Genomic DNA, 16,413 nt, shown 5'->3' with positions numbered 1-16,413 from the left:
GTTGTCCTGATCATATAAACAAGCCTCAGATGAAACAACAGTTCTTGCTCAGATCGGTGAAATGATGAAAGGGAAAAATAAAAATAAGGAGATAAGGGAGTATACATATAAGCAACATAAGCATACAAACACGCAAAATAATGCTGGGTAAGGATTTTGATAGACCAGATCGAAAACAGATGATACCTAATGCATAACACCCTTGGTTATTACAACAAACATATTATCCAGTTTATTCGCTTCCAACATACAGGAAAAGTAACATACACTCACCAAGTAAAAATATATCGCTTAAGATTATTGCTCTAAAATACAATTTCTATCTTGATCTCTGGTTTTCTAGAATTTAAATTTCTACTTTCTCGTTCTTCACAAACTCTTTCCTACTGATTGAAAAACCCTACATCACGTTTGTATTTAATTTCAGTCGAAATTACTTATCAAGGAAATCCTAGTGGTAACAAAACGAGCCTATATAATGATTGAGCAAGTTTGGTATGGGTGTTAAAGTCACTATTATGGATAGAATTTAACCTAAGAATTTGCAGCAAGCGAATTCAGACGGAATGCGAAACATATAATCTCTATACACCTGGAACATCATCTTATATAGATCGTTCTTTTGGCACTTGAATTTCTTAAGCACTGAGATACAGGGAAGGCAAGAAATTGATGAAAAAAAAACAAACAGAATAACTCATATCTTGATGATAAAAGATTGTTAATCCGCAGCGAATGAAAAACACGTAATACATGTAACTTAAAACTATTTTTGCCTCCGTTTTCTTTGGGAATGCCCGTTTCGTTCATCAACGTTAAGGCACTTTGATGGATATTAGCTTTATCAATTATTTAAGATATTGATGTGCGGTTAGAAAGTCCCATCTAATTTTGCAGCTCTTCGTACGGAATTGGCTCGGTGCTTTGAGACCATTTTTTGATACTGCAGAATAGGAACACAATTGTCATAATAGTGCCAATGGAACCAAAGAAGATGCACACGTAGATACCCAACGACGGTAATGCGAGCGCCAACTGAAATAAATAATACGATGTGGATGAGTAAAAAGAGGTATGATTTACTTTGTGCACGCAAATGGTACCTTTGCTTGTTCCGCAAGCTCTTGTGTTAGGGTGGCACGTTGTCGGAACCATAACATCGGTATCATCACATCCGGTACATGCTTATAGAAGCTGTAGTGAATGATACAAATATGACATACATCAGATTTTACTGGCTACGATAATTCATGATTAAATTTCCAACTGCAACATACCTGAACCCGCTTATCGGTTGTAAGTGTTCGTTGATTTGCAGCTGGGCACGCACATCCAATGGTATGCCGGTTTTCGGCTCAATAGCCATATAAAACTCGTGTTCAGATTGATTTGGCTTCAGTCCAGTTACTGCATTTTGGTAGCTCTCATCAGCCAAATAGAAGTGCGGAAAAGATACAAATGTTGGGGAACCGTATTTGCACGCCGAGGCATTAAAGACACCCGGTTTTAAATCTGGGCATTTGGCCGGATCCGCATTGCACCAGCAGCCTGCCTCAGGATACTTCACCCCATTATCGAAGACACGATCATCGCCGACATACTTCATGCCCTGGACATTGTACAGTGAGACTTGCTCCACACCTTGCAGCGTTATGGAACGGCAAATGTCCGATGGGAAGAGTGTGATGTTCGGGGGAGTTTTGGTACTGGCGGGCCAGAGCTCACCGGAGGTACCGTAGACCTCGCCACACTTTCCCCGGTACATGCCCGTCCTTGGCGAACCGTTCCACTGCGTCAGAAAGCCCATTTCATCCAACCCACCAGCTCCCGTTTTCATTGTAAACGACCCGTCGAAGGTATCGCTTAGGTTGCGCCCAACGAACCAGCCAAATTTGTCGAAAGGTATGTTTAGTGTCGTAGTATTGAGTGTCTTCAAGAGATCCAAAAGGGGATCTTTAATACCTTCAAACAGCAGCTCCCGTACAGGTTTGTTTTTCCACAATAACGAACCTTCCGTTTTGAGGAATATATCAATAAATGGTTTCAGTAAAGGGTACGAGTTACGCAAAAAATGTGCCGCATTCTGGAAAAGAGTACAATTAGTACACAAAGAAGGATTTCTGAAGAGTCACCAGTAGTTAATCCGTACTTACCAAGGTAATAATATTTAAATTTGTAACCTCATCATCCAGTGTGCCTTTCGATAGTTCCGGTACAAAATGCCATGTCCGGCGCTGGTCATAGGTTACCGTATCGTTATCGTTCCACACAAGATTGACTCGTTCGTGAACCTCGGAAAAGGTATACGGCCCCATTTCGACAAAGTGTGGCTTTACGCTTTGATTCGCCTGTACTGCATCCGGATTGGTCCAGTTAAAGAAATAAACTTCCAGGTACATCGGTATCGGTGTTCTGATCCAGTTGTCATAGTTCGTCGATCCATTTTTGATTACAAGTTTCTGCCGGAGTGAAAAGAGTGAGTGAATTAAACAGTGACCACAAGTAAAGAACATGATCATTTGATGGGAAACTTACATTATGCAGCATCTGTTCGGACATGGATGGCCATAGGACGCCAAGTGCAATCGCCAGCAGTATCAGAAATGATGAACACCCGAGTGATATAATTTTTTTTTGGAAGTCTGTACATGTTGAACACATTGTAGTTAATGAAAGGGGATACTTTAGATACGCCTAGGTAGGTTGTATTGGAGCAGCTGTGTTATTGCTTTTGTTGATTTGGCCGCTCCGGCTACGGCAGTACAGAGGCTTGTTGCGCTATACTATCAGCTCATCCGGTACGCTAAGAGAAGATTGATATACATAAATAGCAATAACACTACAAACATATTATAATAAAAACTGGATAAAATGAAATATGTTTGGAACAAATAAGTTCTCTAACTTATGAAAGGGAAACCAATACCACTTTTGCTAATTCTTCGACGTTATACTTATCGCTAGGATACGAACTCTATCTCAAATGCGTCAGCTCATTCTGCCGTATGAGTGTTCCCGTTTGTAGGCGATAACATTCATTCCTCAACACGCCTTACTCATCAGAGTCTGATGCAAAGAACCATGCGAATACACACTTCCTCCGGGCGTGTTGACTTTCTTTGCTTCAAATGCAAATAGACTTGCGTTGCACAATTCTTTATGCATCTGTTTCTATCTTTCGGTAGATAATTGAATTAACATCTAACTTCGCTTTACGGCCATTCTTTTCGTCGTGTAGGTAGTCGTGGTGTGCTTAAGTGGACTAAAGCAACAGTTCGCAGTTACATATCGATGACTCATCGTAATTTATTCTACCGGTACCCAATTGCATGTGTCTGGTGGGACAGGTGAGAGGCCGTTATAACATTATGAACGACCTTGCCGGAATGTGAAGTCTGGGGAGAGAAATTGAGCTGCACCGCTATTACGTACCAACGTGATGCAATTTTGAGATCGCATCGCCTCGTCGATTTCGATTACTCGGTTTGAAGCGAGGCGTTGGAACAAGTATTACGTAGAGGCTTTCATCGCAGAGCGTGTGAGAGTCGCACTTTAAATGGAGACTGCTGTAAACTGATAATCGTTCGAGTAGGCAATTTTGCTGATAACCATTGTTTGTTTTTGCGCGTCGATTCTCCTATACCTTGACCTAAGGTGATGCACTCTTATTTTATTTGCCTGGCGCAAACTAGACGCACTACTAGACGTGATAGGCATTTCACTACAATCGTTAAAAGAATAGTTGCATTTTGAAAGATAAGTGTTCAAGGCATTAGAGAGTTCGATTTCAAAAGCGAAAATGTTGATTCATGCGTCTCCAATCTTTACCACACAAACTGTTATGACCTTCAGTAGATGATCTATTGAAAACACAGAGCAAATCGATAATACGCGATATAGCTTCCACCACAACAGAACCCGTAAAATGGTGATTTTGTAGCAATGTAACTGTCTGAGATGTACAAACTATTCTATAACCCCAAATTTACCTTTATTTTCACCCGTCACGAAAATATTCTGTCGTTTACTTGCGCGATACGCACGAAAACAAAGCGAGATCTTGAATGAAACGAACGAAAGTACATGCTTGTCAAAAGGTTGCTGTCAAGCGTAGGGTTGTCAAACTCAAAAACGGATTTTAAAAATTAATATTTTTTCTAAGAAAATGATGTGAATAGGTCTTCATTATTTAAATTTACGAATAAACATTATTTGCATGATTGTCCTTTTTGTTCGATTTGACCAATTTTTCACACATCACTCAGCATTCAATTTCGTTTGACATACCTGTTGGACAATTGTTCCCAGTCGACAATTTGTGAGATGCTTAAGCCTACGCTACACGTTTGGATTATTCTATCCATAATTTGCATCTAGCTAAGGGAATTATCAAGCAATTCTCATGGAACAAGCTCGTTTTGTTTTCTCCTTCTATCCAACTAACAATCAAATCTGCCAAAGCGAGAAAGCATGAGAAAGTTTCACACAGTTCGATCAAAGTTTCCATCTGCTGGCGTAGCTGAAGACGGAATGAGCGGAATTTAAAAGAGTAAAAGTAATGTACAAACTCTGCTAGAATAGTTAAACATAAAAAAATAATGTGATTGAAATCAAGTTTCCCACACAAAATAACTCGTTCTATTGTTAGTGTCATTTGTAAAGCTTTTCGTTAAGACATTACAAACATTACTCGAAGCAATTGGAAAAAAATTTAAAAGTTACTTTTCGAATTTGCTTCAAAACACTGCATTAGCTGCAAACCATTTACTCATATAAATATCCTTCTGAATAAATCGTAAAAATACGATTTTCCGATGAAGATAAGATACGGGTATTAGCGGCTTGTAAGATTTATCTGTACAACGAAAAACAATAAGCAACAATCCCAACAAGCAATTTGGGTGAATTTCGAGTGAATTTTGAGCTCTGGTCCGAGAGCGGCCCGATGGAAGTCGCTATATGACTGAGATCCTGAGGGATCTCATTCATGCACACAGTGGTCTTTCCTCATCAAAATCATTAAAATTTATTTTTTTTTTTCGTTTTTAAAATCAAATTATTTTTTATTTCATTTTTTTTGTTAATTTACAATTTAACTTATTTTACGGTTAGTTTTACAATAAATGAGCATTATAATTAATTTAAAACATAAAATTGTGTACAATTAACATTAAATAGACTTAATAACTATGTTAATTCACAAAATTACTTGCTTACATTCTAAAATTAGTCCTGACTAAACAAACATTTTATAGCATAAACCAATCGTCGACTACATGATGTTCATGTTGCCATTTATAAAAGTTAAAATAATTCTACATTAATTTAAATATTAATACTAAATAAGTCGGTTGTTTCGTCCGCATTTAGCTGCAACATGCTCAGTCCAGAGTGTGCTTGTAGAGTATAAAATGGTAAACACAAACCAATGCTTCAATCGAAAGCAGCGTCCTTTAAAGTGTAGCGACAGGTTGCACATCTGCAATCATTAATTATTTAATTATTATTATTATTCTTTATTATCGTATGAAATGATATAAACCATATGTTATCATAATATGAAATGTTACACTTACCGTTGCATTTGTACTCTCGGTGCAACTTGCTGATTGTGCGGCCTCGAGAAAAATTCTTGGGCAGGAAAATTGCCGCTACGCCTCGTTATTCTGCCTCAGTGTTGGATTGGCATATAACAATAACAAGAAACGATTAGTTTTTTCCGTACAAAATTATTCGTCCCTGCAATGGGTGCAAGAATGTATTAAATATCCGCAAGCAATTGGCTCATTCCAAAGATGAATATTCGTCGATGGACAGGTTAAGCTGAATTTTACACAATGCACAAGCAAAAAAAATCTTACAACAATATGTAAAACTCAAAAGCAGTTTCATTTTGGTTTTACCAACGAATGACCTACACTAGTATTGTCATTTCACTTACCTGGTCATAGCAGGCTGTTATTTTTACTTGTGGCTTCATGCTTCCTGATCATGCTTGGTTTAAAACATTTCCTTGTGGCGTTTTGTACCTATTGGACGTGTAACAGTTTGGCTTTTTTTCAATACGAAAAGCATTGTGAAACATTTTTAGTGTGAACAAAGGGGAGCATACAATAGCAAGGCTTTGCAAGTACGGGATGGGAGTAGAAAGGTCGAGGATTATCGTTTTCATTAGGCAGCCAACGCTTCCAGCTCACGCTCGACAATCTTGCGGTATTCGTCAAAGCCTCCCTCGATGCTCTTCACTGTACCGTCACCGCAAACCCACAACTCCTTGCAAATCATACGAATCAATCGCTCGTCATGAGACACTAGAATTACACCGCCCTGAAACCGGCAAGAAGAGAAGAACATTGTAATTATTGTAATTAACATTGTAAACATTGATATAAAGAAAAAAAAGTTTCTCCTTACGCTGTATTTGTTGATCGCTTTTCCAAGCGCTTCAATCGTTTCGATGTCGAGATGATTCGTCGGTTCGTCCAGCACCAGGAAGTTCGGTCGGCCCATACACATTTTTGCGAATGCGACACGACATTTTTGACCTCCGGATAAGCTAGCGACGACTTGGAGTGCAAGATCACCAGATACTCCGAAGCTTCCCAGTACTCGCCGGTACTCTTCTATCGGTTTGCCCGGGTACGCATTCTGCAGCAGTTCCACGCTGTTGACCGTCATATCGAGCTGGTCGACGTGATGCTGGGAGAAATATCCGAGCCGAAGGCCACGATGTAAATGGACCAAACCGCCCGTCGGTTGAAGCAGGCTCACGACAATCTTCAGCAGTGTTGTCTTACCGGCCCCGTTTTCACCGACCTGTGTGTGTGGTAAGCAATATGATTAATCATAATCAGACGATCGTTTCTTGTACAAATTCTCCACTTACGATGCATATCCTTGAATCTAAGTTAGCACCCAAATTGACGCTCGTAAATATCACCTTATCCTGTACTTAAACTGCACCTCGTTCAGTGTCATCACGGGAGGATTGAGTGGTTCTACTTCGGGGAATTTAAGCGTCACTTCAATTTCTTTTTCCACCGGTTTCAGTTCGGGGCTAAAAGAGAAGAAAACAAACGTGCAATTACCATCGATTCGGTTACCTTTCCTCAAGATCGAAAACTCTTACAGCTTTTCCAGCATCTTAATCTTTGATTGTACGCTCGCGGCCCGGTTCGCATTGTACCGGAACCGATCGATAAACTCCTGCACGTGGTTGCGATGGGCCAGTTGCGCTTCGTACTCGCGCCTCTGTGCCTTGTGCCGTTGCGCGTTTTGTCGAATTGTTCGTAGTTGCCCTTGAACGTTTCGATCCGCATCGAGTGCAGGTACAGTATGTCGGTCGGTACGGTGTCGAGGAAGTTACGATCGTGCGACACTACCAGCAGAGTGGTGGGCCAATTCTGTAGATAGTTCTCCAGCCAGATGATCGCCTCAATGTCCAACATGTTGGTCGGTTCGTCCAGCAGCAGCTGCAGCATGGTAAGTTTTTGATACCACGACAGAGCAGCTGCTTCCGTTGTCGGTGCTTCGTTACGCCTAAAAGAAAACAATCACTCGCCGTTAGATGTAACACTTAGTTAACTGAATTTCAATTTCACCTTAGCAAACAATCGAGGGACATCCGGAAACATACGTTGTTTTGGTTGATCGTCAAATGGACGTGGATACTGCTCCGTGTGTTATCCGTACTGTTCCGGATAGTTTACACTGCTCCATGTATTATCCGGACGGCAAAAGGAGGATTGTTCGTAACGTCGGCAACCACATAGTCATACTTACGTAAATTTCTCGGTCGGCAAGGCTAAAAATGTACGCAAAACATGGAACAAAACGAACAACAGTATCCATACATACCTGCAGCTAAAAATCAAAACCAAAGCACTAATCCTATTGGAAACAAATTTCTGCAGTGCACACTCGATATATACCCGCACTATAATTCTTTCCACTAAAACTAACAGCATAAACTACACTTTTGTAACTAAAATATCTCAAATAAACGATACGATGCGGAAGCGCCGTAAAAACCAAAACAAACAAAATGGGTGACAGTTGAGAGGGTCAGCGATGACGAAGAGGAGAATGAAAAAAACGATGAGTGAGCGCTCACAGCAATGGGCAAGCGTTCATCTCGGCCCCAGTTTTGCCCAACACCTTCACTCGCCGCATACTGTTCCACAGTCCCCATGCACCACCCCATGCAGCGCCCATAACCTTATCGGACTGAGACCCCAAAAGTTCATTCAAAATGACTTCGAATGCCGGTTGGGGGGTCAGCGATGACGAAGAGGAGAATGAAAAAAACGATGAGTGAGCGCTCACAGCAATGGGCAAGCGTTCATCTCGGCCCCAGTTTTGCCCAACACCTTCACTCGCCGCATACTGTTCCACAGTCCCCATGCACCACCCCATGCAGCGCCCATAACCTTATCGGACTGAGACCCCAAAAGTTCATTCAAAATGACTTCGAATGCCGGTTGGGATGTGTTATCAGCAATTTTAAAACAGACGTAAATTTGTTTGTGTTATCGAAATGAGGCATAAGCCCGATCGTGTTAAGATTGCCACGCGAACGAAAAATAATAATTCAGCAGAACTCGAAGAAGGCTTACAGACGGAATGGAACGTATGCGACGATCCTTGGTAAAATCAGAAGGTATGGAAAGTTATTTGTGAAAAATCTAAGATTTATCGATATCTACCAGATAACCAGATATACATTAGAGCCGTCCGGTCTATGACTTGCTAACTATCAAAACTCCAAAGCCGATATAGTGTATAAATCCCAGTTTTATTAGTGAAAAGTCCTTACAATAATTTTAGTAAAAAATAATTAATGGATCACTGCATCAGGTATGTCGTAACGACCGTAACGTTTAAGCTTAGTCTTTCCACACGAAGAACGCTGCGTAAAGCGATAAACCGAGGAGCAAAGCACCCACCCCACAAAGGGCGAATGATGTATAGATGAAACCCCATCTAAGGTTTTCGATTAGCTACAAAAAGCAGAATATGAGTTTAATTTGATTGAGTTGGTGGGCCGATCGACATTTTCGACGCCATACTTACTTTAAGATCATCAGCAATGTCTTCGGTAAGGACCATGCGTTGCTCTACCCAGAACGCGGGAATAATAATATCTGGTACGCCTTGGAACAAACTGAGTGGGTATAAGAAGAGATGCGATTGAGTTGTCGTGTTTTTTTTCTACCGTTTGAGAACACCATTAGATAATGCAATACTTACATCATGCCATTATCTCTGAGATGCATGTTATATTGGATGCGACCGTTAGCGGTCATTGGAATTCCTGAGAATGGATGCAATGCGAAGCGGAATTCGTGTTTGGCTTTGTCTGGGTTCATTCCAGTAACGTCAGTGCGGTAGCTGGGATGTGCGAGATAGAAATGTGGGTAGCTAACAACTAGCGGGGCACCGAACTTGCACTCCGACACATCGAGCACACCGGGCCGATAGAAGGGGCACTGGTCGACAGGAGATGTGCACTGGCATTCAGTTTCCGGAATCGTGTGCCCGTTGTCAAAGTTGCGCGCATCTCCAACCCACAGCTCTCCATCGAGTCCGTGCACGGTAAACTCACGCTCGTGGCGCAGTGTTAGCGCACTGCACAGATCCGGCAGGAAGATGTTCAGTGGTGGAATGTTGTCATCCAAATTGCGTCCCATCGGTGGCCACACTTCACCCGCCGATCCGCGCACCTGTCCGCAGAAGCCACGATAGTTAGGCACCTGGGGAGCGTTGTTCCACTGGCGCATTACGCCCGTGTTGATGCGATTATCGGTACCAGTACCCATCTGGAACGTTCCGTCGTAGGTGAGACTTTCGTTGCGCTCCACAAACCAACCGAACCCTTCCCAGGGTGGAAGGTTGATGTCTGGCACAGTGCCTGGCGGTAATACGGCAAGCAACTCTCGTAACGTAGTCAACAATTCGTCTGGATGTCCATCGAACAGCATCTCATGTACGGGTACATCTTTGTATAGAAATTCGGCAAGATTGTTCGCCATGATGATACCATCGAGCAGGGGTAGCAAGGGATCTCCTTCCAACGTTTTGCCGACGGTCTAAGTGTGACGAAAAGAAGATATTAGAACATGAAGCGACTATCTCGCGTCAATGCGCCGTATTAACACGCCATGTATAGACGAGTTTCCGTATCTTACCGCTAGAACTGGATTAAGTGTAGTGACACGGTCGGTTAGATAATCGCCATTGGATTGTTCGGGGATGTAATGCCAGATGCGTTTCTGGTTGAAGGTGATCGTATCGTTCGCATTGAACGATACCATACCCCGCTCATGACGCTCGGAAAAGACGTACGGTCCCATCTGTACAAAGTTTGGCCGCACGTCTGGGTTCCGGATCTCCTCCGGATTGGTCCAATTGAACACGTAAATATCGAAGAAGATCGGCACCTCACCATCGAAGAAGTTCTCGTACACGCGGGCACCCTCCTTGATGCGGAACTCCGTTAGCGCCACGGCATCGATGATGGCCGGTAGACCAAACCCGAAGAAGGCGGCCGCCACAAAGATCGCCACGACACCGCCAAATGCCCATAGCTTTTTGGCGGTGTTGGAATATTTCTTCGAACAGCAGCACATGGTACGGCTGGTAACCGAAGTTTCGACAGAAAATTTACGTTTAGCACGGGACAGACACGTTGGCCACCCGTACGTGGCACTGCGCTGCGAAGGACTATTCTACTAACCTTTTGACACTGCCGATGCCAAGATGAAGCCGCTGGCTAGCAAAGAGCCTAGATTACACACCAACCCCGCGCGTTACCTTTATCAGGATGTTTCTGATTTTCCCTTTCTTGTCGCAAATCGTTTACGTTACAAAGGTATTGGTTTTCCTATTCTTTTTTTTCGTTTGTTTGGTTTGTGTCACACGTTTTACTGCCTTGTGTTGATCGTGTTGGGCACTATAAAGATAAACTGCCAGATTAGGGTACCGGTAGGTGTGCTAGCTGTTGTTATACGATTGTGCGTAGTATATTACTTATGGTGCTGTAATACCGATTAAATTTATCAATTTCAACCCCCTCGGACGCATAATCTTTTCCTTCGAAATAATCCGTCGGTGATACTGCAAACGTTTTGTGTGTTTCTGTGTGCGTAAAAATGTTCCGCGCTGTTGTTTTGTTTTCTTCAGTACATCCCTGCGCGCTGTACAAGATATATCGCACCGAATGCGATATTGTTTATTGCACATGGTTTATTTGAACCATTATCATGACGGTTTTTTTTCTGCAATCGTTGATATCGACACGATGTTCAGATTGTTTATTGCCCCTGAATGAATGTTGTTGTTGTTTATATTTTTAAAGAGATTTTGGGCCGATTGGCCACTTTCATCTCTTAGGATAAAAAAGAATGAGGTTAGGGATAGTAGGGAGGGGGATATTGAGGATAAGGATAATTTAGCCCCTGAATGAATGAAGATCGATAGGTCGATTAAGCAGTTTTTAACACAGTAGTAGCTGCAATCACTATCAGCCTTAGTCGATGCCCTTTGATATCTGTTTCAGTTCAAGGTGAGGATGATGTAAATGCACTAAACTGCACACCATATGCTTGGTAAGTTTATCGAATTTAGATATACCATCCAACCTCCATCCAATCAAAAAAATATGATCGGTTTGAAGATGATCATTTCTTGAAGTACACATGTGACACATATATGATTTTCTGATCGATTTAGATGGATGGGCTTTTTTTGTGATGGACACACATTAATCAACGTGTTCTTCTTTCTTATCTAGAAGAATGCACAAAAAGCATAAAACCGGGGCAATTTAATAGTTGCTTCTTTCCTTTCTAATTCATGTACACAAGAGCACAATCACAAGAACTAAATAAATATTCTAAACTATACATGTTACCAAAATTTGCGTGCGGTATCTGTACCTTGGTCATTATCAAATCATTTGAACCATTCACAATTCCAGCCACATTCACACATGCACCAGCACTGATTGGTAAATGACCCGTAGCACCGTGTGCAAAAAAGGAGCAAATCAATATACGACAATTAAAAAGAAACCCCCTAGTATGGACTGCACTCGGCTATTGTTAGTACCATTGTCGTCAGAAAAGGCCGAAGGAAAAGGAAAAGTCGATCGAGGCTCCGATCTTATCTTCGCCAAGGTTGGTTGGTTGACGATGTTGGATTAAGAATCCCCGATAAGTCTTATTGGAGAAGGAACGCGGATAAGCTCCAGTGTCCACCCCCGTCAACAAGTACTCCGATAACAATCTTATCAGGTATGGTAACTTATTTATGACGGTTAGTTCGGTCAGGCCGATACCACACCACTTACGCTGCCGGTCAAAGGACGGTGAACCGCACATTCCTAACGTTGGTACACCGTGGTCGTCAAGTATCGGTAACCATGGATTTGATTCTTCACCTTCACTTAACTAATTTCTTGGCAATACTTTAAACAATTCGTAGTGGAACACTTTGATTGTTAATCTATTACACGTTGTTTAAGCTCCAATGTGCAGCTAAACGTATGATGAAAGTCGTCTACATAAAATAATGCCGCTTGCCATAAGCAACAGCTTATTATAAGCTAAATGGATGTAAAATCGTGTTTTTACTAGAGCTGTATGGGATAGTAATTAAAACCACATCAGTATTATGGATGCCGAAATTGCTAATAATTGTTGTATGTAATGAAAACAAATTAAAAAATAAAGCATCATTAGTTACCGTTAGTGGAAACGGATTGTTAATGGCATGGTAGCTGCAGTACTCTCAAAATGTCCACAATTAACCCTATAAAATAAACATTTAAAAGTATTGCTACGATAATTAACTACTTTTTGAATTAAAATATTGCTATCTATCTTCAATTCAATGCTGGCATTGCAACTACAAATAGAGCTGCTAATCGATGAAAGGTCTTGAGAAACGGGTGATGCCTGAATAATCGTATGAGAGACCGCGATCCTGTAAACCTCAATGACTCTCTAATCTGCTCACAGATTAGGTGATTGGTGATATACTATTCGGTGTTCCTGTCGTAATCTGCCTGGGCCAAGGTCCACATGCACCGTGTAAGTAGAGGTTGGTGATTTGTTGCCACTCTAAAGATCCTCGGTAATAACTCCTCTACATGGCTTTGTTACGAGAATAGGTGTCGATTTTGTGTCTTATCTTATTTTCAATCGTCCCTGATGCAATACAACATGATTCAAGATGTCCCTGTACCGTACTGTTCTCGTCCATCCGATTTGCACACATTAGATTGCACTATGCGGCGGGCACCATTACATCTTCAACATGCCGTAGATCTTGAGCGATAGGTGCAGGTTGTACCCATTCCATCGCTTCATTGACTTCAAGACCGCATACGACAGCTTAGAAATCTTCAAAAAAAACCACGACGCAATGGAACTCATTTGAAGTCCCGGGCAAACTTACCAAACTAGTACGAATGACAATGACGAACGTCACAAGCCAGGTGACGGTGGATGGAAAACCCTCAGGGCCCTTTGCTACCACCAACGGTCTGCGCCAAGGAGATGGGTTAGCTTGTCTACGTTTCAACCTAGCGCTAGAGATAAGTCAATCCAGAACCAGATCGCATCCAATCCAGATAAGCTGATGACATAAACTTCATTGGTTTGCGGCTCTCTTACGTAGCGAATGCTTGCCAAATGTTTGAGTAGTCGGCGGAAAATCTCGGGCTGGAGATTAACGATTGATTCAAAAACTAAGTGGAGGGTGGTATCACCAACAACCCGACAGGATCGGACTAAAATCCCATCCGAACCAATGCCCCGTACCCAACCCAGGACTGACTATTCAGTTACGGGCATATGAAGTCAAAGAAAGCCAGAATTGGAAGGCCTAGACCTGCTGAGGTTGTTGTGTCGAAAAAGAAGATAAAGACGTACAAATTGGTGAGCACACTTTCGAAGTCGTACAAAATTCTACCTATCTTGGGTCACAAGTCAGCACTGGCAATATGGATGTTGTGCTGGCTGCCAACCGGTATTTCTGAATTCAATTTCCGGGCAATAAAATATATCAGGATCAAATATTTCAGGCAACAATATTTGACAAAATCCTAAACAAACTTTGTTGGCCGCAGTTTATACAAATGGAGCATCCAAAGGTTCTAGGATTCTAGTGAGAATTACCAAAATGTAGTGAAATGTTATTTATGTGGAATCAGGCGTAGTTGTGTTGAGAAAATGCTCAGAGGATAAAGTCTTTTTCATGGCATAACGTCCTGACTAGGTCATATCTACCATTTCTGGTTTACTAGACTTAATGTTACCATGTAGCCGCATAGTCAGTCCTTATCACGGAACGGTCGGGACGGACTTCTGTGTGTCGGGCCGGTGTCGCTACCAAATACAACCTCTAGGGGCATAGATGTTGTCAAACCATAACTCTTTTTAATGATTGTTATAAAAGAAATCGTTAAAGTATGACACATATTATATCACATATTTATTGTTTTTGTTATCTACGGATTTATACTGCCTGTTTTCTTTTTTTAAAGATTGCACAACTCCTATAACAATTGGTGATATTATGAGTCATTGCAAAAATATACGTGCGTATCGCTGAATAGAATATTAGCTACAGCGTTAATCATTAGATAAACTCGGGTTTTCCACAACAGAAAGGCGATTTGAAAATGGGAAAATAATATAGCACTGAATGAAATAAAACGGAAAAATTAACTGGATTGACTCGTCTTCTTCATCTTTAGTAGTACAGCAACCTCATCAGGGGGTCTAGAAAGACCTGTTATTCCTTAATTGACTTTCTTTGATTTTGTGTACGCATAGTTTCAGTCAATAGTCAATCTTGCGTACGGAGGATTGGTCCGGATAAGATTTTACACCGATCCTGTAGTGTGAAACCTGTGCCGCTACCGCATACACCAGACATACATGAACTTACCACTTAAAATAAACTGCGTAAAGTGGAAAACATTCGGAATATTCAAACAATTTGCAATAATAATTCAACACCACCAAGTTTTGTTAGTATGAGGAAACTATGTTTGTTGGCGGTTTTCTATTGGCTAAATAACAGATGTTTCATGTGTGTTAATGAATAGATTAGAAATTAACGGTATAATTTCGAAAAGAAAAGAATAATAATTGCTAAAATTGTATGTTTCATTGAACCTTGTAACTATTTCGTTCCAGCAGCTAGAGTCGAATTCACACCATAAACGTATAATCACTTCAAATTTTATTTCGTATGAATTGTTATCAAGCACAGTTTGTTTTCAGAAGGATGGTGAAACAAAATACGAGATAATCAATCGTATGGAAATTCAAAGTGTATCTAAAAAAGCTCTGTATCATATGTTTCTGTTTGTTCTGATAGATAAAAATAGTAATAAGAGTAATAATATATATGTAGGGTTGCGTACAGTACGCTCTCGCTTCCGAAACCCAATAACAACATATAAAGTTGGGAAAGAAGTAAACGAGAACAACAACTCTTTTTCTGCATTCCTTAGAATTTCCAGCTTTTACTACATTTCAACTCAAGATTTTTCAACCATTTTTGATTCATGCTTACTTCTTCCTTACCAGGTTTGAGATACATTTCCCTTTTTGGGTCGTGTGCAGTTTAACACCTTCAGCGCCGTGTCAAAAAATTACAATTGTTATTGCAATTTTTACCGTGGTGTCGGTGTCAAAGCTTAGTTGGCTTTTTGTTTAACACATCACCTAATTTTGGGTGATACGGCCTGGTGGTAACCATTAGCATCACCCAACTTCGGGTGATGCGGCGCTGAGCGTGTTCAAACATTTTCCCTTTATACGTTTAACAGTCCTTTTCTACTGCCTCGTTGTCATTTTGCATGATTCTACTGTTTGTAAAAACAGGGTTTCGAGAAGCAGTTAACACTCTTTTTGATGCAACTGCCAATCGATTATCAGTATTCTACAAACCAGACAGATTCACGAGCTCAAATTATCCGATGCAGTGAGAACTTCTGTTCAAAATTCTGCTACAAATTAAAGCATTACAATACCATCATCGGTGGTGGAATCTTAGCAAATTCAGAAAAAATGATAAGAAAAGCATTACGTCTATGTATTATAATTATAACATAATAAGTGCCTTAATCTAATAAATGTTATAGAAATGTGCCAGAAAAAGTATGAATCTTCATCGGGGAACGAAAAAGTTGCTCTATTATTTGATGCATACGCATTGCAGCGTTCAATAAGTACTGGTTGTTATTATGGTTGTCAGAAACTAATCCAAGGTGTTACAAAAAGATAAAAAAAACTACCAGCCAAGATGTTCAACTCAACAACGAAATTAACGACACCAACAAAACTCCATTCGGCACAAGACCTCCCAAAAAAACAAACCTGTTCTTCCGTTAAACTT

The 16,413-nt window shown here is 41.0% G+C and overlaps 3 protein-coding genes across 4 annotated transcripts; all 3 read right to left on the bottom strand.

Annotated features, from left to right (window-relative positions):
• Nucleotides 1-214: 214 nt before the first annotated feature.
• LOC128304951 (protein croquemort-like) lies at nt 215-4,063 on the bottom strand. 2 transcript variants are annotated; one of them, XM_053042202.1, is made up of 6 exons: nt 3,990-4,063; nt 2,536-2,803; nt 2,154-2,459; nt 1,278-2,083; nt 1,104-1,194; nt 215-1,035 (listed from the first exon to the last, which is right to left on the bottom strand). In XM_053042202.1, the coding sequence occupies exons 2-6, from the start codon at nt 2,659-2,661 to the stop codon at nt 886-888; spliced, it is 1,479 nt and encodes a 492-aa protein (XP_052898162.1). In that variant the 5' UTR covers nt 2,662-2,803; nt 3,990-4,063; the 3' UTR covers nt 215-885. The 2 variants fall into 2 exon arrangements, with proteins under 2 accessions (XP_052898162.1, XP_052898163.1); XM_053042203.1 differs by lacking the exon at nt 3,990-4,063 and having other exon boundaries at nt 2,536-3,097.
• A 1,057-nt stretch (nt 4,064-5,120) lies between these two features.
• On the bottom strand, nt 5,121-8,188 carry LOC128304952 (ATP-binding cassette sub-family F member 3-like). Its single transcript, XM_053042204.1, is given in 9 exon segments — nt 5,121-5,479; nt 5,577-5,666; nt 5,942-6,327; nt 6,415-6,816; nt 6,887-6,948; nt 6,951-7,057; nt 7,130-7,268; nt 7,271-7,539; nt 7,602-8,188. Coding segments are annotated over 7 exon segments (1,158 nt in total). The 5' UTR covers nt 7,625-8,188; the 3' UTR covers nt 5,121-5,479; nt 5,577-5,666; nt 5,942-6,171.
• A 697-nt stretch (nt 8,189-8,885) lies between these two features.
• LOC128304949 (protein croquemort-like) lies at nt 8,886-10,634 on the bottom strand. The gene is made up of 4 exons (XM_053042201.1): nt 10,188-10,634; nt 9,250-10,088; nt 9,073-9,163; nt 8,886-8,999 (listed from the first exon to the last, which is right to left on the bottom strand). The coding sequence occupies exons 1-4, from the start codon at nt 10,626-10,628 to the stop codon at nt 8,886-8,888; spliced, it is 1,485 nt and encodes a 494-aa protein (XP_052898161.1). The 5' UTR covers nt 10,629-10,634.
• Between the last annotated feature and the right edge of the window lie 5,779 nt (nt 10,635-16,413).

Source organism: Anopheles moucheti, chromosome 3 (assembly GCF_943734755.1).
Source record: "Anopheles moucheti chromosome 3, idAnoMoucSN_F20_07, whole genome shotgun sequence".
In the NCBI taxonomy this organism is placed as follows: Eukaryota; Metazoa; Arthropoda; class Insecta; order Diptera; family Culicidae; genus Anopheles; species Anopheles moucheti.
The sequence above is the reverse complement of the archived record's forward strand: the minus strand, read 5'-3'. Positions and strand labels throughout refer to the sequence as shown.